Source organism: Sinohyriopsis cumingii, chromosome 2 (assembly GCF_028554795.1).
Source record: "Sinohyriopsis cumingii isolate HCF-2022 chromosome 2, ASM2855479v2, whole genome shotgun sequence".
Lineage (NCBI taxonomy): Eukaryota > Metazoa > Mollusca > Bivalvia > Unionida > Unionidae > Sinohyriopsis > Sinohyriopsis cumingii.
In genome coordinates, this window is record NC_142962.1 from 8,469,382 (window position 1) to 8,493,262 (window position 23,881).

At 36.0% G+C, this 23,881-nt stretch overlaps 1 protein-coding gene across 1 annotated transcript in view; it reads right to left on the reverse strand.

Annotated features, from left to right (window-relative positions):
• The window catches only part of LOC149804313 (serine/threonine-protein phosphatase PP1-beta catalytic subunit), a 44,894-nt gene that overhangs the window by 18,498 nt on the left and 2,515 nt on the right, over window positions 1-23,881 (reverse strand). The window contains exons 3-4 of the mRNA XM_089938736.1: window positions 20,259-20,489; window positions 9,689-9,793 (exon numbers count right to left, since the gene is read on the reverse strand). Coding sequence (XP_089794862.1) covers window positions 9,689-9,793; window positions 20,259-20,489 — 336 coding nt within the window. The remainder of the gene's footprint in view (window positions 1-9,688; window positions 9,794-20,258; window positions 20,490-23,881) is intronic.

Genomic DNA, 23,881 nt, shown 5'->3' on the forward strand with positions numbered 1-23,881 from the left:
GGCCTTAGTACTCTGTGATGTAATATAATCAATATAGTTGTGCTACCTGACTAGCTACAATCGACCAGCTCCAAAGGCAGAAATGGGAATGACTACAACCTACCAGACAATAGCAGTTTTTTTCCTTTTTTAAAAATGTACCAGAAAAAATAGTTTGCTGAGACTTCAAAGAAAACCGATTACCTCTGAAGCATTGATCATTCTGTATATATACTAAACAAATGAAAAAATAAGTCTGTCTCCGTCAAATGTCTTACAATTATTTCATGTTGCTGCAGCAATAACAAATGGGTATTTGTTTGATCCTTCAAAGAGTGTCTTTAGCGGTGCCTTCAATAACACATGATCCTTCATCAAGACCTTTGATCAAAGAAAATCAGCAACAAACTTAACTAAAAGCATCATTTCATTTTTCATAGTCAATGGAACATATTTACTGTGCAAAGTTTTCGGTTTGCAACAAAAAAGCTCATGCTTACGATTTATACCAATGGAGGTTTAAAACTCAAATTAAAGTTCAAATATTTTGAAACAATAGATACTTTCAAGACTGGACTATTGTAACTCAATTCTGTCAGGTTCATCTCAATATCTACTCCAGAAACTTCAAAAAGTTCAAAACACAGCTGCTTGGATCATACTTAGAGTACCACAATCAGAGCACACCTTCCTGCTGCTCTGTACCCTACACTGGCTATCTATTCGATCCAGAATCAAACACAAAATTTGTTCTCTGTGCTACGTTTCACTGATGGACTCCAGTCCAACATACCTGTCCGACCTCACCCATGTGTATATACCAGCAAGATACTTACGCTCCTCTTCTGACAATCGTATACTCATTATTCCCACTATGAAAACAGTCATATGGACAGCATTCTTTTGCATACCAGGGCCCAGCAACGTGGAATGAATTGCCCACTGAACTTAGACACAAAGACACAGTGATCCCATTCAAGAGTGCTCTCAAAACTCACTTATTTTGACTGCAAGAACAAACTTAAAGAACTAATAATCTTTCCTACCTTAAATATTTTCAGCATGTTTTTTATGTTTTCTAATTTCATGGTGTTTGTTTTTATAATCATAGCATTATAGATGTTTTTTTATCTTATAGGTGTTGTTGTCTAATGTTGTAAAGCGCCTAGAGCTTCTAAAGATTAGGCACTATACAAAGTCCTCATTATTATTATTATCTGGCCATCGAGTTAAATGATGGCAGCCTCAGCATCATGGTAGTTATCTCTGGCTGAGCTACATCTAGGCCAAATTAAGTACATGTAGCAAATAAACAGTTATACAGCCATATGCTACTAGGATAATAAACATCAAAGTGAACTGTTTCGGGAAACATGTTTGTTGAAAATGGGATGTATATATCAAACGAGGACTACCATTTTTTAATATATGTTTAGTTTTATTTCTAAAGGGATTTGACTGATACATGAATTTTCTAACATATGATCAAATACTTGAATTCATATATTAAACATATGCATGTATATTATTTAAAACATTGTGGAGTGTACTACACAAATGTAAGTTGTCAATATACAAGTGTATTTCAGACTAGTTGTCTTCATTTATTCAAAATTTCCTCTTTTTTTGTCTGCATAAATCCTAGTCACTGACAACAGGTCATCTCTTAAAATTTTCAATTGTATGTAAAATTTCAATTTATTTTCAGCGCTCCCCTCCCTTAATTATCTAAACACCTGCTTATGTTGGCAGTATTACCTTGGTCCTAAGGATGCTGTGATAAATGGACAGTGTATTATGAAAATGGCGACATTTGTTGAAAAGTAGTGAAGAAATATTGAGGTTGGCGATTTTTTTGGTGATAACTTTTTTTAAAGCCAGTGCCATCCCTGACTAGTATTGCTTCACTTTTTTAAATGTTTCTGCTGCAATCATGTTTTGGTCAATCTTTCCTTTCTATCACTAACTGTACCAAAGGATGGCCAGTTTTTTATCAGACTCTAAAGCCATCATGGACCACCTACTTACATCTAAAAAAAAAAAAATCCTGCATCTGACCTAAAGTCAAAGTGTACACATTAGCCTTAATCCAATTACTCAGTCGTATATCACTGTACTAGTCGCAATCACTGCTGCAACAGTTTCAGTCCAAATAAGACTGGTTCTCAATTGTTTCTGTAGTGCATTGACAGAATGTGTAAAAATAGCGGGGTTTTTCTCAACAATGCAAATAATTTAATTTTCAAAAGCTGTAGATTTCAGCTACAAAACAATATGTGCAGCAGCATAATAATGGTAGTTTTGTTCTACCACTGACAGAATCATATGTATGTAAAAGCCAAGTGAGCATTAATTACAGGTAATCCAGGTAATTTGTTACCCATTCATAAGTTACATGCTTTACTTTGTATGCCAAGTTTACAGCTTTCAATAGATGTATGGCAAGTAGATGATCTTCGCAAAAGTAAGGGACATTCATGGACATGAATATTAACAATTTAATAGTCTTTCATCAATTTAAAAGTAAAATTATGCATTATGTCAGTTTGATCAAAGTTTTCTCAGGCTAATTAAAAAAAATTCTCAACAAGCCCAATAGTCACTTTACTCAGAATACAGGTGTTCTTTGATCTGAAATTATAGGGGCTCCAGGTGTCAGGCTATTTAATTGTTTGAGCAATGGGTGAGGAAAACCCAATGAACAAAAACTGCATTTCCACCTCTCACTGCTTTCAACTGTACACAATAGATTCTGAGCCACCTCCCAACATTCAGTCTGATCAATAAGCTCAACTTTGGTGGATGCTGCCCAGTGAATTTCTTTTGAGCCAAAGTAAAAACAGGTGCATCTTTTATCTTCAAACTGAAACTATTTTAAAAGCCTTATTCAAAGAAAATGCCAGTAACAGTAAGCAATTTGTTTGCACCTGAAATAAATATTCCATTCTACAGGTAATTTGTTCATCATAAGTATTATATAATTAGATAAGAAATGGTCTTTTGTCTTTTACATCCTTTAATAAACAGAATGCTTCATCTTTTCTCAGACTGTAAAGGGACCTTTACAATGAAGACGATAAAGAGTTTGCTGAAGGTTGACTTTCAATCTATTAATTAAATGCAAAGACTGTGAAAATAAAGTTTGGCTTGAGACCATGACATAAATTCAGGAAAAAAGAACACCATGTAAACATAATTACTTTCTTTTATATTTCATGGATTTTTTTTTCTCTCACCTGTATGATGATAACATGCATTTTAGAAAACAAAATCTGTGATACCACCACATAATTACCAGGATGATTTAACAAATTGCTGGGGACCAACAATGAAACCATAATACAAATTTTCTAAGAGAATGACATTGACCCAAGTTAAAGATGCAAACCAACACACCACAGGAAAAATTGTTCTAGCTTCATAATGATTCATCCCAAGTATGAAAATAATCCAGGATTAGGTTTAGGAATTATAAGCAAATGAAAAAACTTCAACCAAAACTTTAATGCAATTTTTCCATGATTTAATGTCACAAGGGCAACCAAGCATTTCACAGAATGAACTCTTACCTTCATTATGATTCGCTTCAAGGAAAATTAAAAGTGGCTTAGTACATATTTACAAATGAAATGATCAAAATAAAACCCTTTAATGCCAATTTTCTATGACTGGAATCTTGACTCCAACGTAAAAACGACAAGGGAGCATGCAACTGGAATAATTGTTTTGGCTTCATAATGATTCAAGAAAAATATGATGAGAATCTAACAAGGGGCTTCAGAATGATTCAAGTCAAATATGATGAGAATCTAACAAGGGGCTTCACAATGACTCAAGTCAAATATGATGAGAATCTATCAAGGGGCTTCACAATGATTCAAGCCAAATATGATGAGAATCTATCAAGGGGTTTCAAAATAATTCAAGCTGAATATAATGAGAATCTATCAAAGGGCTTTAAAATGATTCAAGCCAAGTCTGGTGAGAATCTATAAAGGGGCTTCATAATAATTCAAATCAAATATGATGAGAATCTATCAAAGGTCTTCAAAATGATTCAAGTCAAATATGATGAGAATCTATCAAGGGGCTTCACAATGATTCAAGTCAAATATGATGAGAATCTATCAAGGGACTTCACAATGATTCAAGTCAAATATGATGAGAATCTAACAAGGGGCTTCAGAATGACTCAAGTCAAATATGATGAGAATCTATCAAGGGGCTTCACAATGATTCAAGTCAAATATGATGAGAATCTCTCATGGGGCTTCACATGGATTCAAGTCAGATATGATGAGAATCTAACAAGGGGCTTCACAATGACTCAAGTCAAATATAATGAGAATCTATCAAGGGGCTTCAAAATAATTCAAGCTGAATATAATGAGAATCTATCTAAGGGCTTTAAAATGATTCAAGCCAAGTCTGATGAGAATCTATCAAGGGCTTCAAAATGATTCAAGTCAAATATGGTGACAATCTATCAAGGGGCTTCACAATGATTCAAGTCAAATATGATGAGAATCTAACAAGGGGCTTCACAATGATTCAAGTTAAATATGATGAGAATCTAACAAGGGGCTTCAGAATGATTCAAGTCAAATATGATGAGAATCTAACAAGGGGCTTCACAATGACTCAAGTCAAATATGATGAGAATCTATCAAGGGGCTTCACAATGATTCAAGCCAAATATGATGAGAATCTATCAAGGGGCTTCAAAATAATTCAAGCTGAATATAATGAGAATCTATCAAAGGGCTTTAAAATGATTCAAGCCAAGTCTGGTGAGAATCTATCAAGGGGCTTCAAAATGATTCAAGTCAAATATTATGAGAATCTATCAAGGGGCTGCAAAACAATTCAAGCTGAATATAATGAGAATCTATCAAAGGGCTTTAAAATGATTCAAGCCAATTCTGGTGAGAATCTATCAAGGGGCTTCATAATAATTCAAGTCAAATATGATGAGAATCTATCAAAGGTCTTCAAAATGATTCAAGTCAAATATGATGAGAATCTATCAAGGGGCTTCACAATGATTCAAGTCAAATATGATGAGAATCTATCAAGGGGCTTCACAATGATTCCAAGTCAAATATGATGAGAATCTAACAAGGGGATTCACAATGACTCAAGTCAAATATGATGAGAATCTATCAAGGGGCTTCACAATGATTCAAGTCAAATATGATGAGAATCTAACAAGGGGCTTCACAATCACTCAAGTCAAATATGATGAGAATCTATCAAGGGGCTTCACAATGATTCAAGTCAGATATGATGAGAATCTATCAAGGGGCTTCACAATGATTCAAGTCAAATATGATGAGAATCTCTCATGGGGCTTCACAATGATTCAAGTCAGATATGATGAGAATCTAACAAGGGGCTTCACAATGACTCAAGTCAGATATGATGAGAATCTATCAAGGGGCTTCACAATGATTCAAGTCAAATATGATGAGAATCTATCAAGGGGCTTCAAAATAATTCAAGCTGAATATAATGAGAATCTATCAAGGGGCTTTAAGATGATTCAAGCCAAGTCTGGTGAGAATCTATCAAGGGGCTTCAAAATGATTCAAGCCAAATATGATGAGAATCTATCAAGGGGCTTCAAAATAATTCAAGCTGAATATAATGAGAATCTATCCAAGGGCTTTAAAATGATTCAAGCCAAGTCTGATGAGAATCTATCAAGGGGCTTAAAAATGATTCAAGTCAAATATGGTGAGAATCTATCCAGGGGCTTCACAATGATTCAAGTCAAATATGATGAGAATCTAACATGGGGCTTCAGAATGATTCAAGTCAAATATGATGAGAATCTAACAAGGGGCTTCAGAATGACTCAAGTCAAATATGATGAGATTCCATCAAGGGGCTTCAGAATGATTCAAGTCAACTATGACGAGAATCTAACAAGGGGCTTCACAATGATTCAAGTCAAATATGATGAGAATCTAACAAGGGGCTTCACAATGACTCAAGTCAAATATGATGAGAATCTATTAAGGGGCTTCACAATGACCCAAGTCAAATATGATGAGAATCTATCAAGGGGCTTCACAATAATTCAAGCTGAATATAATGAGAATCTATCAAGGGGCTTTAAAATGATTCAAGCCAAGTCTGGTGAGAATCTATCAAGGGGCTTCAAAATGATTCAAGCCAAATATGATGAGAATCTAACAAGGGGCTTCACAATGATTCAAGTCAAATATGATGAGAATCTAACAAGGGGCTTCACAATGACTCAAGTCAAATATGATGAGAATCTATCCAGGGGCTTTAAAATGATTCAAGCTGAGTATGATGAGAATCTATCAAGGGGCTTTACAATGATTCAAGTCAAATATGATGAGAATCTATCAAGGGGATTCACAATGATTCAAGTCAAATATGATGAGAATCTAACAAGGGGCTTCAGAATGATTCAAGTCAAAGATGATGAGAATCTCACAAGGGGCTTCACAATGATTCAAGTCAAATATGATGAGAATCTATCAAGGGGCTTCACAATGATTCAAGTCAAATATGATGAGAATCTAACAAGGGGCTTCACAATGATTCAAGTCAAATATGATGAGAATCTATCAAAGGTCTTCAAAATGATTCAAGACAAATATGATGAGAATCTATCAAGGGGCTTCACAATGATTCAAGTCAAATATGATGAGAATCTAACAAGGGGCTTCACAATGATTCAAGTCAAATATGATGAGAATCTATCAAAGGTCTTCAAAATGATTCAAGACAAATATGATGAGAATCTATCAAGGGGCTTCAAAATGATTCGAGCTGAGTATATCGAGAATCTATCAAGGAGTTTATGAAATAAATGCAAATGAATAACTTTAATCAATACCACAAGGACCTACTGATGTCTTGCTTCCTACTAACTGTGAACTTGATATTACCTCAGGGTAAAGTAATATAAACGGAATTATTTTTATACCTGAAAACAGCTAAACTGAAGAATACCTTAAATCTTCTTACGAGTTTAATAATATTTTCTCCATTTTTTTCTCACCTGAAGTACTATCTCATGGGCCTAGTTGATTTGCTATTTAATCTTAACAGATTTGATGTTAGACCTTGCAACAGCAACAACATCAGCAACGTAGCACTGTACTAAAAAAAGCAGCTTACATTTACAACAAAAAGGAATTATCCATCTTGAAGATATACAGTGGAACCCTGCTATAACGCGATAATTGGGGTCCAAAAAACTGGATCGCGTTAATATCGGGGTTGCGTTAATGCGGGGTTGGACAGTATTTTACTTTTTTTCAGAGAACAACTCATTGGCACATATGTCTAATGTATATGATGAATAGGGTATCAACACCGTTTACTACTGTGCGGTCATGGCATGCAGTTCATCTATAATACATGTAATTTCATTGAAAAATTGCACACAGATTTACAATATTCAATAATTTTTTTCCCAGATCATCATGTCTGAATTCAACGTCTAATATACAGTATGAACAGAGTATCAACACCGTTTACTTGCCATCTGATATCGTACCATTGGGGCCTGCAATTAATCCATAATATATGTAATTCCATTGCAAAACCTGCATACATATTTAAACTATTCAATAATTTTGTCACACATCATTATGTGTCTGAATTCAATGGGAAAAATTAACAGCAAAATTTGGTTAATAAAGATGAAGCACGTGTACGGTTCATTACATTCCAGGGTCTATGAATGGTGTCTGTACAAATTTCATACTGCTTAAATTTTCTCATAAGCATTTCTGTGTACATTTATCCATTGCAAATTTCCAATAATTAACACTTGTACGACTATTCGTCTCAACGACTACATCAAGAATAATTAACACTCATCACATGCTTTCAGCGTGCATATAACTTTTACTTCAGATTTTGTGAATATCGAAAGAAACATATGAAAACTACTATACTAATCATTGTGCAAAGTGCAGAGAACAACCTGCGTTTGTGAACTTGCTTTTCCATAGCAATAAAATATTTTTTTTTAAAAGTTGGGATATAAATAACGAGTTCATAAACAAACACCATACCCACGTAAAACCAGAGAACTAAGTGCAGTAGGCCTGCAATGATCATGAGTCACTTTTATAAATTTACTGGTCAAATGATTGTGTCTAATAACACCACCAAGCCCAGCAAACATATTGGTGGCTTTTTAATGTTTATTAAATTGTGAGAATCTTTTATCAACCACTGCATCGTCTGCTGCTTGGTTGTGTATGCATTTAAAGAAGAAACACATGTCGGTTATTGTCTGAGCAACGATTGTATACAGAATTAATTGAAGAAAATCACAAAGACGACTTACTGGCTTTACTCATGGATCAGTAATAAGTAACATTTCTGATAATGTTTATTTTAGCCTAACACTTCAAGAACCTGGTGAAATTGTTAAATTTCATAAGCCAAGCCATGATCTTATTATATTCAAATTCATACGCGAACTCTGCCCCACACTATTTCTCGTACTTTAAAAAAGTATTGTTCCGGGAACGAAAAATATATACGTACATGTATTTAAAATTTCAGGAACCACGCCACAATCATATTATATTCAAATTCATACACGATCTCTTTCCCAAGATGATAATAACTTTATTTTGCGCAAAGTGCAGAGAACAAATTGCGTTTGTGATCATGCTTTTCCATAATGGTAAAATAGTTTTATAAAAAAATAGGAAATTAATAATGAGTTCATAAGCAAACACCATACACATGTAAAACCCGATAACTAAGTGCAGTATGCCTGCAATGATCACAAGTCACTTTTATAAAAAAAATTAAAGTTGAATGCATCTACAGTTTCATACCCTTTCAATTTCCAGCTAATAAAGCAGACATTATTTACTGGTCAACTGATTCCGTCTAATAACACTGCCAAGCCCAGCAAACATCGTGGCAGCTTTTGTTTTTTTATGTTTATTAAACTGTGAGAATTTTTTATCAACCACCGCATTGTCTGCTGTTTGGTTGTGTATGCAGTTAAAGAAGAAACACATATTGACTATTGTTTAAGCAACGATTGTATACAGGATTAACTGAAGACAATCACAAAGACGACTTACTGGCTTTACTCATGGACCAGCAATAAGTAACATTTCCGATAATGTTTGTTTTGGCATAACACTTCAAGAACCTGGTGATATTGTTAAATTTTAGAAGCTACGTCACGATTGCATTATATTAAATATCATACGTGAACTCTTCCCCAAAATGATAATAAACATTTTACACACTATTTCTCGTACTTAAAAAAAATATTCTTTCCAGTACGAGAAAAATACACATACATGTATTTAAAATTTCAGGAACCACATCACAATCATATTAAAATCGAATTTATACGTGATCTCTTCCCCATAATGATAATACATTTTTTATACACTATTTCATGTACTTTGAACAAAAAAATAATTTTTCATGTGTGAATGATTATACGAAATTTTGGGAGCCACGACACGATCGTGATATATCCAAATTTGCGTTATAGCGGGGCACATTATAGTGGGGTTACACTGTATGTCAAAATTTGAGAGGTCAAATATGATTTCAGTTTGTAAATATTCCACAAGCTGGAATGAGATGTAAACTAAAAAGTTAACCTATGGCCTGAGGTTTTTAAATCTGAACATTTATTTATACATTTGAAGCTATACAAAAATATGACACTGCATACCTCCATGACAGCAGAATATTTTCTCATCTATGATGGCAGCTATTGGTAGACAGTTGAAACAATCGGTGAATGTCTTCCATAATTTGACATTAAATCTTCTCTTACCTGCAATACAAAATAATTTATTAAGTGATGAGCCTCTAAATTTTTTTCTCATGCAGACATATGCGTACTCTGCCATTATGGCCATAATGTTTGTTAATGAGCCTGTCATACTGAATATTCCATACATAACAAACTGTCTGTAGAGAAACAATCAAGACTAAGGGTTAAAATATTAAATTCCATGTTATGACAATTGCTTGCAACTGGCATTTTGCCAATGATCCATCCAATAATAAATTCTTAAAACGTGCATCAACCCAGTCTGACTACCCACTATTGGCCTATGCACAGTTGTGATTCCTCATTCTTTCCATGGAGGTCTGCTAATGAAGGACATCAGAGCTGGGTGGGAGGAGTTTATCTAATAGTGACAAATAAGTATTAAATAAATTAAAATCAGTTTCACTCCCCCTTCCCCCCTACCCTACATTTTAATACCTGAAATACATCACCTGTCACCATTGTTAAGCTAAATTTGTCAGTAAGGAGGATGGATGCAGGACTGTAAAGGAGTAAAATGAAGAAACATTACTTACCTTGTACTCAACTGCTGTTATGTAGCAATGATCTGGATCACAATGATTGTGTACAGTGACTAAGGACCCAGGAAAAAACAAAATACCTTGGCTCTTGTTTGTTACAGAGTCTTCTCCTTTATACTTTTGGTCCTTAAAGGGCCAGAATTTTAAAGAAAAGACTGTGTGTAATCACCAAAGTCCAGCCTTCATAATACTGTCTAAAGATGAGTGATTGCTTGAGATAGGCCTAGTAAGCAGAGATAACCCTTACTTCTCGGACTTTTTTCCTCGTGAAGGAGAGAGATCATCGGGAGTGACATAAGTTCTCTTCATGGTGAGCAGAAGCCATCTAGAAAGAGTGGATGCTGAAATATCAGCTGAGTCGCTTGAGGAAGAGAAAAAGCCCTTATCTATCCTTTCTTGTCCCTTTAGCAACTGCAAAACAGAACCTAAGTGCCTTGACTGGGCAAAGAAGTACTGTATAATCATCCTGATCATCCCCAGCAATGATGCCACTAAGACTGGGGATCCCTACTGGGGATGGAAGTACTGAGAGAAGTTGGTTTTTTGGCAACAAACCATGGATGATACAGTAAAACCTGTCTTGTGAGACCACTGCTATGAAAGACCATGTCTTGAAAGACCAGGTTCTCTTGCACAGATTTAATGGCTATATAGTGCTATGACCTGTCATGAGAGACCACCTCTCTTGAGACCATATTTTTTTGGGCAGAAGGGGTGGTCTTTCAAGACAGGTTCTACTGTATAACAAGAAAACATAATCTTAATTCCCACTGCAGCATACACATCCCTCCTCAACTGATAAAGCATATACAGTCAAACCTATCAACAGCGGCCACCCAAGGGCTACTACGTCCTTAACTTTGCTTTAGATCTGAGGCCAGACCAAACAGTATGGCTCAAAACTGAAATACCTCTAATGAAGAACTGGAAGAATCTTCTGTGTGAAGGAAAGGTCAGAACGTAGAAATATACATCAAGAAGATCAATGGAAACAGTCCAGTCTGTAGGTCTAATAGCATTTTGAACTGATGCTTTAGTTTCCATCTTGAAGATTTCCTCTCACAGAAATAAGTCATGGGGAGAAAGATCTATAATCAATGTTTTCCACTGTTTTTGGTAACCAGAAATATCTTGGAATAAAATTTGGGTGATTGGACATTTTGAAACCTCTCTACTGTCACCTTCTTCCTTTAACTTCATAACATTTGACTTATGACAGATGGGTGTCCTTAAGAGAGAAGGGAGTTCTGTGAATCACAGACATAAACCATCCTTTACTATGGAAATGATCCACCAATCTTTTGAAATGTTCAACCAGGCATGAAAGGGTCAGCTGAGCACCGACTTGTATTAAAGGAAGAGAGATGCACTGCTAGTAAAGGTGAAATGTCTGAACAGACATTTCACCCACTCCCTTGGGAAAGAGAGTGGTAACAATAGATTTTCTCACCTTGCCCCTGCCTCTTTAGCTTCTTTGTCTTGAGTATGATTGTTGTGGATTGTTGTCATGGAGTGGACTTACATGAGTGTTGGTTACTTTGCTGCTGTGGCTGCATATCCTTCTTTTTGAAATGGGACTGACCCATGACAGAGAAAGTAATTTTAATGTAATGTAATCTGACAGAGAAATCTATAGTTAAGTATCATTAGGAGATTAACTCAAATTAATAATGCTCATTGTATTAATTAATAATAATGAGACTAACAGATGAACCCCATACAACCTCTAAACATTCAAAACAGTGAATGGATAATTTTGATGACCTAACAGTAAACTGACATGTTTCTGCATGTAATTCCTGGACCCTCATTAGAAATAGGGAGGGTAGCTGATTTAGCATACAAAATGCACTAATTCAACGATCACTAGACATTTAACTATAATTTTGGACTGAAGGATAATTTTTGGCCGAAATGAAACATGAATATCAAATCCAGATACAGAATAACTATCACTGTAAACATTTTGTCTTTGATTATTTTTTCCACATCTGATTCAAGAAGTTGTCCAAAGAAAAAATAGAATGAGGATGTGCTATGGGTTAAAGACAGGACAACAGACTGGGTCAATGCATGTGTTCTAAGAATTTCTCAAACACGAGAAAGGTGCATTGAGCCCAGACAAGGTTTTATCATTTCAAAAAGAGCAAGCTTAACAATAGTGACAGGTAGTGTATTACTGATATTAAAATGGTACTATTTTCTTACTTTAAATATGAAATGCTGATTAATTGATTGATTACTTGGATTTACGTCGTGTACTCCCAAAAGGACATGTGCGACAGGTTTATTCCTGCACAGCGGGATGCTAAATGTTCCTGGGGAGAGGAATTAATGCCACATCCCCCAGGCATTTATGTGCTCAAGGAGCACTGCTAATTTATGTCAGGCTGTAGGACTATACATCCCTAACGACCTGAATGAAGAGCTTTCATGAGTGGGAATGGGCTCAACACACACTCATGTTAACAAAGAGTTGATTTCAGTCCGTTATTGACTGTACTATGTGTCAACCCAAGCAGTATGTAACGCCTGTTGAGATTGGTTGCAGTGATTACGTCACATCGGGACACCTAGCTTTAGGCAGGTAAAATTGTTCCACATATCCGCCGTTACACGATGTCCGAGAGAGGCAAGAGGGCAAGGAACTCGGCAAGCCAGTCGTTAATGTTGTGTACTCCCAAGAACACCAGCCCATATTTAGTCAAATTTAATCTAGTTTTACTAAAGGACAATAAAAAATGCAGGCGACTATCCGCAGGCAGAAGGCCGCTCATTCCGGGGTACTGGTCTAAATGGACGTACTTGCATGGATTTTGAGTCTTGGTTCTTGTGTCCGAAATTGTTCTAAAGATGAGCTAGGTTGGATTTGATGGAGAACTCTGTGCTGCTTTAGTGTACGTATGGTCTGTATCAAAGAAGTAGGCCGCAGTATTTTACCTTGGCTGTCTTTCATGCTATAACTAAGTAGAAACCAGAGATTTTTTTAAAAAAAATATTATTTTTGTTGATTTTTAAGGATATATTTGGGATTTAAGAAGACGGGAACCTTTGATGAGTATTCAGGTCCCTAGGGACGTATCAAAGCGCCCATCTGTCTATGCATATTAACATGGTTTTAGAGAGTATTTGGGTGGGTTATGTATGTTTTACAGGTCGTTATTTTTAAGCTAGAGGGACACCCTTGCTGAGTACTCTGCTAGATGAAATTTATTTTTAAGTGAGATCAGGTTGTTTATTTTATGGTTTTAGGGTGTTTTATATTTTTTCTCTTAGCTTGGATGTGTCTAGGAATTTGAAGTATGTTGGTAGATCAGATTTATGCTGGGGTTGTTATTTTTAAGGAAAACTGGGCAAGTGGTACGGGTTCCAATTTTGAGGGGTGGCATTTTGAAATTCCATTCTAGCTACCCAGTATTTTGAGCAGCTACTGAATATACGTGGCAGGTCTTCAACGGTTTTGCGGTGATAGCAACTGATATTAGCAGGCTTGGGTCCTAGATGTTTGCCAAAACTTGTTGCTAATTTTGTTCTTCCGGTTATGATGCGATTGATAATGTTCTGGTCCAAGCTGTTCACTTTGGGTGGTTTGATGGACCTACTGGTTTCTTTTATAATGGAGTAGAGTATCCTGCCTTTGGTAGTGGAGTTCCAGTGCTCCTGCCATTTCTGGTTAATATAGTTTCTTGTCATGCCTTGGGCTTCTGTTATGCTATATCTGAGTGGGCAAGGTTGGGGTTCCCTAACATGTTTTTTGCGACTTTGTCAGCTAGCTCATTACCAGGGATTCCTATATGTGATGGTATCTACATGAATTCAACTATCTGATCCGCTGTGGATAATTTCTTAAGCATATAGAAAGCTCTAGCCAAGAATTGCTCTCTTGATTTGGTGCTGTGAGATATGATGGATTATATTACACTAAGTAAGTTGCTGATGATAACTGCTTTTTGAACTTTTTGGTCTTTAATCCATTTTAATGATTCTATTATTGCCCAGAACTCTGGTGAAGGCAGAACAGTGGTCTGGAAATCTGGATCCTATTTGTATGTTGAATTCAGGAATAACCACTGCAGCTGTTGTTCTGGGGGGGTTCGGTTGTTTTGGATCCATCAGTGAAATGTTTTTTTGAAGCCTGAGTAGGTGTCTTGTATTTCCATTGCTACGATGGTTTTGAGTTTAAATTCTTGTTCCAATTTGTTTCCATAATTGGTGACTCTAGTGCTGATCCTAGGGATAGGGTTTTGTCCAAGGGGCAGGGTCAGGGGAGTGAGTGTACTCTTCTTGTAGAGCAAGTGGTGGCAGCTTTTCCCTGAGTTCTAGGCTTCATTTGCCACCTGGTGGGTTAGGAACTAGCTTGCGGCTAAATGGTTTGTTGCATTTGCTAATGGTTAATTTTGTAAGATGCGAGTCAGGGTGATTTGTTAATCAACTGGAGTATTGGAGGAGCATTTTCTGTCTTCTTAATTTTAATTGGCAGTTCACCAGTGAGGACTTGAAGTTCATCCAATGATGTCAATGGTAGAGTGCCAGTGCAAACAGATAATGCTTTCCTTTGGATGGTATCCGGTTTGTTCAGTAATGTTTGTTTTGCTGAGTTGTAAACTTGGCATCCATAATCTAGCTTCGACCTTATAAGTGATCTATATATGTGATCTATATATGGTTAATAAGGTGTCTTGATTAGATCCACAGGCGGTCCCTTTAAGATTTCTTAAAAGATTAATATCTTCACTGCAATTTTGAATTAGTTGTTCAATCTGGCGTTTCCAAGTTAGATGATTATCAAAGAACATACCAAGGAATTTTACTACCTTAGCATATTTGTTTGACTGGTTTTGAATATAGAAGCTGGGGTAAATTATTTGGTTATTGCATTTAGGGGAGAAGATTATTGCTACCATTTTTTCATGTGAGATGTTAAAACTCCATTTATCTGCCCATCTTCCTATGTTTTCTAGGCTTTTCTGGATTTCTCTGACTACTTGATTGCTAGCAGGGTTTCCTGCCCTCCAGATGCCGCTGTCATCAGCGAAGTGGGAAATGTTAACCCGTTTTGTCGCTAGGTTGAGGTCAAGGTCATGAATCATGATGTTTAAAAGCGTAGGACGGAGTACACTCCCTTGTGGGGTACCGTTTTCAAGGGGGTATTCTTTTGAGGTGGTGTTTCCTACTCTATTGATTATCCTGTGACCTGTTAGGAAGTTTTCGATCCAGTTAAACATGCGTCCACTAATTCCGAAGTGGCTGAGTTTTGCAATCAATCCTTTGGTCCAGACAAGATCAAACATGTTTTCAAGGTCAAGGAAGACTGCTATGAGTTGTCTGTCTGATTTTCTTTTGGAGCTGAAAGCTAGTTTGATATCTGCTTCAAAGCCTTAAAACTTGATCTGTGGTGGAGTGCCTGTTACAGAAGCCACAATGGTTTTCTGATATGAGTTTGTTACTGTCTAGGTGGTGTTTAAATCTGTTGGCTAGGATTGTTTCCATCATTTTACATATGTTATCAGTGAGGGAGATGGGATGATACGAGTTAATATTATTAGGGTCTTTACCAGGTTTAGGGATTGGGATGACAATTGCTTGTTTCCAGCTGAGTGGTAGTTTTCCACTTTGCCAAATTTGGTTGAGCAGTTTTATAATGGTTGTTGTAATGTTGTTTGGAAGATTTTTGTATATGATATATCCAATTTGATCTTTCCCAGGTGAGGTTTCTTTTTTAGACCCTAGCGCTATTTTCCATTCCTATAGGGTGATTTTGGAATTTAAATTTAAGTTTTTGAACCCTAGGTCTTTAAAGTGGTTAGGAAGTGTGGTTTCAGCGTTCTGTCTGTTCTTGTAAGTTCCTAGTGTGGTTGGTATTACTGCTCATGGTCAAGAAATGATTAGCAAGTAGGTCAGCTTTGTCATGGTTGGTTGTAGCATTTTGCAGCTTAGGTGTTAAGTTAATAGCTTTCCCCCGGATAGATTTTAATTGTCCCATACTTGTTTAGAGTTAGGTTTGAGGTTCAATTTGGAAAAGTGTTGCCATGTTTTTTCTTTGGCTAGTTTTATGATACCTTTGTCATTTTTCTTTGTTTTTATATTGGATGAAATCTACTGAGTCTTTTGTTCGCTTATATTTGTTAAGTGCTTTTTTAAGTCTCTATGTGCTTTTTGACATTGATCATCCCACCATTGTACTGATTGTTTAGTTTAAGTTTTTGTTTTTTGGGGAATATTTAGGGTAGCTGCATTAAGTATAGAAGTAATTACATTGTCATGGAATATTGTTATATCTGGGTCTTCGAGCTCTTTGGTATTAATAGCGGCTAGTATGTTTCTAAAGTTATCCCAATCAGCTTTATCATATCTCCATTTGGGTGGGGCTTCATGAAGGTTGTGCTGAACTGATATTTGGAGGGAGATTATGATGTGGAAAAGGTTGCTACCTAATATGTTATCTTGATTAACCCACCAGTTTGTAAGTTGGGCTAGTTTGGGTGCGCATATAGTAAGATCGATTGCTGAGAGGTAGCAATCTTCAGGATTAAGTCGAGTTTTAGACCCATCATTTAACAGGGTTCATACTGAACTATGAATGATAAATTCAAAGACTTTTCCCAAACTTTCAAAGACCACAAACAGAGATTTCCAAGACCTACTTTTGCTAACATTGTGTATACAGGTTATATGAGAAAAAAACGAATGCCAAATACTACAATACTGTTTACTGATTAAAGTCAAACTATAATTAATTTCCTAAAATAGCATTATAATGATCTGTAAAATAGGTTAACATTTGTTATTTTTTCAGAAATATGTAACATACGTGTCAGATTTAATACAAAATAAATTGTTCTCTTAACAGACATCAGCACTGCTTTAAATGCATTATTATATTTGCTTTATTTTCTGGTGCGACTTGTTCTTCAGATTTTTTATTTTGTCGGTGCTTATATCCTAGAAACGAAACAAAATTAATTATCATTGCAAGAATTTTAATGAATCTAAATGAAAACAAATAACTTCATGATGTATGAAAGTAATTTTTAATTCGGTTTTACATACTAGTAAGAAACGCTATTTAGACACAAATTACCATTTAAAAAATGGCTTCTGAAAAAGTGAAATAAAATATAGGGGAACAAACAAACGGGGATATATAGTCGGACTATAGATACACAAATCAATTTCGGCAATGTGATTTTTTTTAAAAATTTTTTTTATACCACTGGGGAAAAAGGTCGACGGTTGGCAATGAGAAACGGGGACATTCCGTCAACTGGAAACACATTTTTTCATTCTTTTTTTTATTTGCCTAATCAAATGACTTGACTTCCTACAGTTAAAGCTTCACAGCACATGTTAATGCCACTTTTTTTTTTTTTTTTTACTCGCAATTCAAGAACAACAACTCTTGCTTAACTCTACTATAGTGTACGCATGCGCACTTTGAAACTGTTTATCCATGAATTGAATTTATTACAATGGATGTTTCTATATTAAACCAAGGAACATTATTATGTAGAAAAATTTTTTCGAAAATGATTTTTGTCCCTCAAACGTGTTAAATAAACTTACGGTATAAGTAAATTTAAACGGGCCCTCTTTTGCCATATCTCCCAAATCATCAAACTAAACAATATTTTATACCCAAAAAGTAATGAGTTACCATTATTTTTCCCAAAACTACCAATAGCTTATACTTCTGCATCTTTATTCCACTAAATGAACAGTATGTAGTTACTAATTTGCAATTACCTTTGGCATGACTTGTAAGGAAGGGCTCCTTCTCCCATTGAAGCCAATTTGATCGTCTTTTTACACAATGTACAAAACGCCTTTCGTTTACATAATTTATCCTTTTGCAGCCATTCCTTGTATTTCTCTTGTTCTTTTTTTTTTTTTTGGGGGGGGGGAGGCACCAGACAGATGCCCCTCCACCCCTACTTAGTCAAAGAGAAAGTAGTTTTATGTGTTTATGTTTCCCCCAATGATTTGTTGTATCTGTTGTTTTTATTAAAAGAATTTTACAAAGCAAGTTTTATTTAGAATTTTGTCGGGGTATTCCAAATGACCCTAGTGTGTATAAAGGGTTGTTTTCCGAAATAGATTTCCATCACCTAATTTCGGCTATGCTTCCCTTTGTTCTTTTGGTGACCTTGCTAGTGGTCTCTTACGTCCCGTGTGTGTTATATGTTGGTGCTATGTGTTGTGTTTGCTATATATTGTTTCTATGTAGGGACTTCAGCGGTGTTCTAATCTCAGACCAGTTGTCCTATCACCTCTCTCGGAGGCTATATAATTTTGATTTTGGACGAGATAGCGTTGCGTTGTTGTGAAATTAAAACCCTAGTGGTTTATATGTTTGCTATATGGTGTCGCTCTCGTATTTTTCAATTAGGACAACTTTCTCTTGTTCTAGCCAGATATCGTTGAAAGAGCAAAGACCTGGCATTTTTAAACACTGAAGATGTAAATCGACTGAACAAATTTTGAATGCTCGAGCGTAATACTTTCGCGCACTTTCTGCGTAGAGTGAATTAGTGTAATGAACATTTTGATTGGCCAAAGCTGATGGACTTGTCCAATCAAATTGAACGATTCATCAAAAGAAAGAAGCCAGGAAAACCAGCTACATCCGAAGCTAACGACCTTAGGCAATTTTATTTCTGACGTCCTTTGATGAAGTGTGTAGCCGTCTTGCTTTGATGAAGAGTACATGTGTTATTGAAGTCGCCGCCGAGGCCAACTTTGGATGGCCAAACAAAGCCTCTTTTGTTATTGCGGTGGCAATGAAACTGAACGGGTCATCAAAAGAACATAACCACGATAACTAGATTACATCCGAATCTAACAACCTCGGATAATTTTATTTGTGATTCTGGAAAGAAATTACAAATTTTTAGGTTTATTTCAATTTTCAAAGACTTTTAAAGACCTCAGGGTAATAGCTCGATTTTCCCAAACTTTCAATGCCTTGAAAATGCTACCTCATTTTTCCCAAACTCTCAAAGACCTTCAAAGACCGTACGAACCCTGTTTAAGTATGGTTAGGTTTGATTCAGCAATCCATTCTTCAATTAATTTGCCTCTTTTATCCCTTCTACTTTCTCCCCATAGTTCACTGTGAGCATTGAAGTTGCCACAACTGATTTGGTTTCCAGACTGGTTAGTGGAGATTTGTCGATAAAATTCTAAGTTGATTGGGTTGTCATTGCCCCCTGGGTCATATATATTAGTTATTATTATATTATTTGATGCAATGTTGACTATTACAATTTTTATTATTTATGTCTATTGGCATTGGGATAAATTAATGTTTCAGAGTAGGGCAGGGAATCAATTAGAAATATTGGAAGTCCTCCTCCTTTTTTCCCGTTGCTGCAACTTTTGAATATGCCTGGTGAGTATCTGGAGATTTTGTGTATACGTATCGGATTCTCTGGTAAGTGTGTTTCCTGGAGGCAGATTATGTCAGGGCGTTATTGATTTTGTGTATTAGTTCAGGTAGATTTTTGGATAGGCCCCTGCAATTACATTGCCAGATAGCAAGGTTTTTTAAAGTTGGATACTGGATAAACTGATTTATCATTACAGTACAATTGTGCCAAAAATATCTCCATAGTTGTGTTTGGGCAACAAAAACATAAAATTCCTGTAACTTCTTCAAGGTTCAGGTGTGAATTTTTGGCAGGAATCCAAAGTAAATTGTTGACATAAATATCAATTACACCTGCACAGAATACAATAAATTCAATGGAAAAATTGGGAAGGGAATTAAAACAGCATCATGAAGCAAGACAAAGTCAATTTGCTTTATTGGTGTACAAGGGTGAGATAACAAGACCGAGGATGACTATTTCACCCAAACTGCCTCTTAGTGTAAATACTAAAATGTGTAAAATTATTTCTAAAAAGTATAAATTAAATTGACTTACATTCATCATAGAAGCCATATATTCTGTTGATACTTGCACATTCGTGGTTTCCTCGTAAAAGAAAAAAGTTCTCTGGATATTTAATTTTGTAGGCTAGAAGTAAACATATGGATTCCAGGGACTGTTTGCCTCTGTCCACATAATCCCCTAAAAACAGATAGTTGGACTCAGGTGGAAATCCTCCATACTCAAACAATCGCAACAGATCTGTGTACTGTCCATGAATATCACCTGTAACAGAGAAACACAAATCCCATGTGGGCCTCATACCAATTACATGTACCTGTTTCAGATAACTTTACAACCAGTCATTTCACTAAGTACTCCTATGTAGTATGGCATGCTATGTAAACTACTTCTTCACATTTATCCAAAAGTCATAGAGTTTAATGGTTCATCTTCCTTTTAGTAAATTTCACTTTAACTTTTAATGGTCTTTCTCTTATTGCAACAAACTTACAAACCAACCAATTATATATAAATCATTACAAAAACAGCATTAACCCCCTTGGTAATCTAATGTCTTTTTTTTATACAAGCTTCCTGACTTCTTCATTGTGAAAGAATGCCTTGGTGATGATATCTGTTCTTCAGATACCCTGTGGCAAACAAGAGCAGAGTTCTGAAAATCCTTAGACCATGTCAATTAAGGATTACTGACTTTGCAGTCTTCACAATTGTATGAATACAAGTCAAATGGGCCATCCCAATGGTTGTGCCAAATTCCAGCCATAGGAATTTCTTCTGACATTTTTCTTTCAAGTTATGTTCTAAGGGTATATAGCTATGTTCTGCTTCTTTCACTTTCCTGGCTGGTGATTCTGAATGCATGCCGTTTTCATCTGGAGATCATTTTTCTAGTCAGGAAAGTATCAAGGATCGTTTGTCTAGACATGTTGTTGAGCCTGAAGGAAATCAAATGCCAGCTCACAAGATTAGGGAAGGATACTATGTCATAGCAATGCCTATGCTCGAAGGAGACACAATGCCATCCCATGTTCTCTGCTTCAGAGAGGGAACAAATCCTGATCGCATTGTAAATGCTTTGCATCAAAAATATGCACAGCCAAAAAAACTGTGGTCATATTTTGATCAGACATGCATCTCTGATGCACAAATATGCACAAAGGGAAACACTGAATCACCTAACTAATAGGTGTAGATTTCACTTATTATCAAACACATCCAATAACTTAATGCTATAAATATGCATCCCAAATTTTATCAAAATCAAATCAGAAATGTGACCTCCAGAGTAATAACAAGGTCTGCAAAATCACCTTGTTGATGTGCATGAATCTTGCTCATTATCACTCTCATCCAAGAGTTTGATTTTTTAAATACATTCTAAATAGGGGCCCCATAAATATTCTAAGTAGTGACCTGGAGTCGCTTAGTAGTCTAAAAGGTTCCCCTTTACCTCAGATTTGGCCAATGTAGGTATGTGAAAAAATGTGCCATTAGCCTCCCATGGGTCAGTGGTTCATACCTGGGTTTTTCTCAGGTTCTTTCTCCACCAGGTTTACTGGTTGCAATGTATAGCCTATCATGCACTGAGAAACGACATTAAATCTGAACTTGGTTGAAATTAGATCAGAATATGACTGCCACAGTGGTAACAAGCAACTGTTGATAGACAAACATTGTACGATTGATACAAGGCCACAGCATAGGCTCCCTTGGCTTATGGCAAGGTGAGCTAAACATTAACTATTGATATCCAAGTAATTGGTGGCTCAACAAAAATATTCTGAACATGATAGGGATTCCCTGATTTTACACTCCCCATACTCTATTATAATTTAGAAATATTTACATCTAATTGACCATATATATCAAATATTCTGCTGACATACCATTAACTGGGTTTTCCTTATCAACTGGGAGCCAGGAGGTTTACCTGGCTGCTTTAACTTTACACCGGCTATTTAAAAAAAAGAAGCTAGCACCATTGGGGGAGATCCCCCAAAGCTCTCGCCTACTTTGGCAACTCACCCTCCAACTTTAAATCTAATGAAAGGCCCTGTATTAAACCACACTTTTCCCAAAAATCAAAGTAGATGTACTATGATGAATTGCAAAAAAATCATTTTTTAATCTACTATCAATATCTTTCATAGCAGTCAAATTTTAGGGTGAGAATCACAGTACACCTCTCCCTCGATTACTCGCACACATCAGGTTTCAAAAACATCGACAGCATTATAAGTGAGGGCGCGAGCTACCGAGGGACCTCCCAAAATATCCTCTAGACATCCAGTGAGGTGGGGGGGGACTGGGCTGTTTAATGACCGAATCCTTGTTTTATAATCAAGTCGAAAATAATTGTCAATAAAGTACTTTTTCTGATGAAGTTGTTTGTTATTCTGTATAAATTACATTTATTTTCAAAATGTCCAACATCTGAAAGATCGATAACATGATTCCACCTGGTTTCAACAACCAACATGTCAATGAATGTTTTCATGTATTATGTCACAGATTTCTGTTTTGTTAAATAGTCTGGGTCCGGAGTGGTGTATAATTTTTTGGACGAAAAAACTAGGAGTCTACTAAGCAGGGAGCCTGACTAACTGTTGAAACACTACCAAACAAGATTCCTTTTAAACAAAACACTCAACATTTATTTTGTGAGTGTGCGTGTGTGTCCGATCGGGCACATACTGTACTCTAAGAGAGGTGCCCATCAGGCTTGTTGAAATAAAGTAATCAATTTGCCAGAGAAAACTTTGATTGCACTGATGAAATGCGGAAATGTATTTTCAAGATGTTGCCATACCTGCCATAACATGGCACAATCTGATTAAAATTAGATCCTACATGAAGTGGAGATACGATTTTAATTAAATTGTAGCATGGTGTGTCATGCTAAAAACGTGATTTTGTATTCCCAAACCCCCTGACATGGTCGTGTTTTGAGAAAACTCAATTTTCAGCAATTTTTGAAAATTAAAAAGGCCTACTACTTTCAGTATATGCCAGTTACATGTAGCATATATAAACGGTAAACAGTCATGATTGGAGCTGAAGTGAAACTATCCTTGAGGCATTTTAAATAGTGACAATTAAAAGGCAAAGCGGTCAGATATAAACCACCATTTCCCAAATTGTCTAACTGGCTGATAATAGCTAGTGACATGTGTTTGAAGACTGCAGTGGGTGAGTCCATTATGTGAATCTGCATAAGTATGATCAGGATGTGGAATAACCAAAGATAGGTAAATCAAAGAGTTGCTCGATACATGTAGGAGAACAAAAGTTATTACCTGTCACTGCTATGAATAAGAATGTTTAAGCCATATGTATTAAAGATTTTTTACATTTTGTGAACAGCAAAAACACTTCTTTGAAGTCGGATTTTACTGCAGATATAAAACGTAAAGCATGATCATTTCAACTGTCGAATAGTGTTCAAGTGTGATTAATTTTTTAAGCCAATTTAGGAAGCAATTAGCTATCAGCAAAGCTCAACAAAATTAGTTTTATTTTGTGAAGCATGGCAGCAAAACAAATTGTGGGAGGGGGGCAATTCATTATTTGCACACACTGCAAACTTATTGTCCGAACACCAGGACAATCCAGTCTCAAGTGAGTGTAGTGATGACAGTAGCATTACCTTCAAA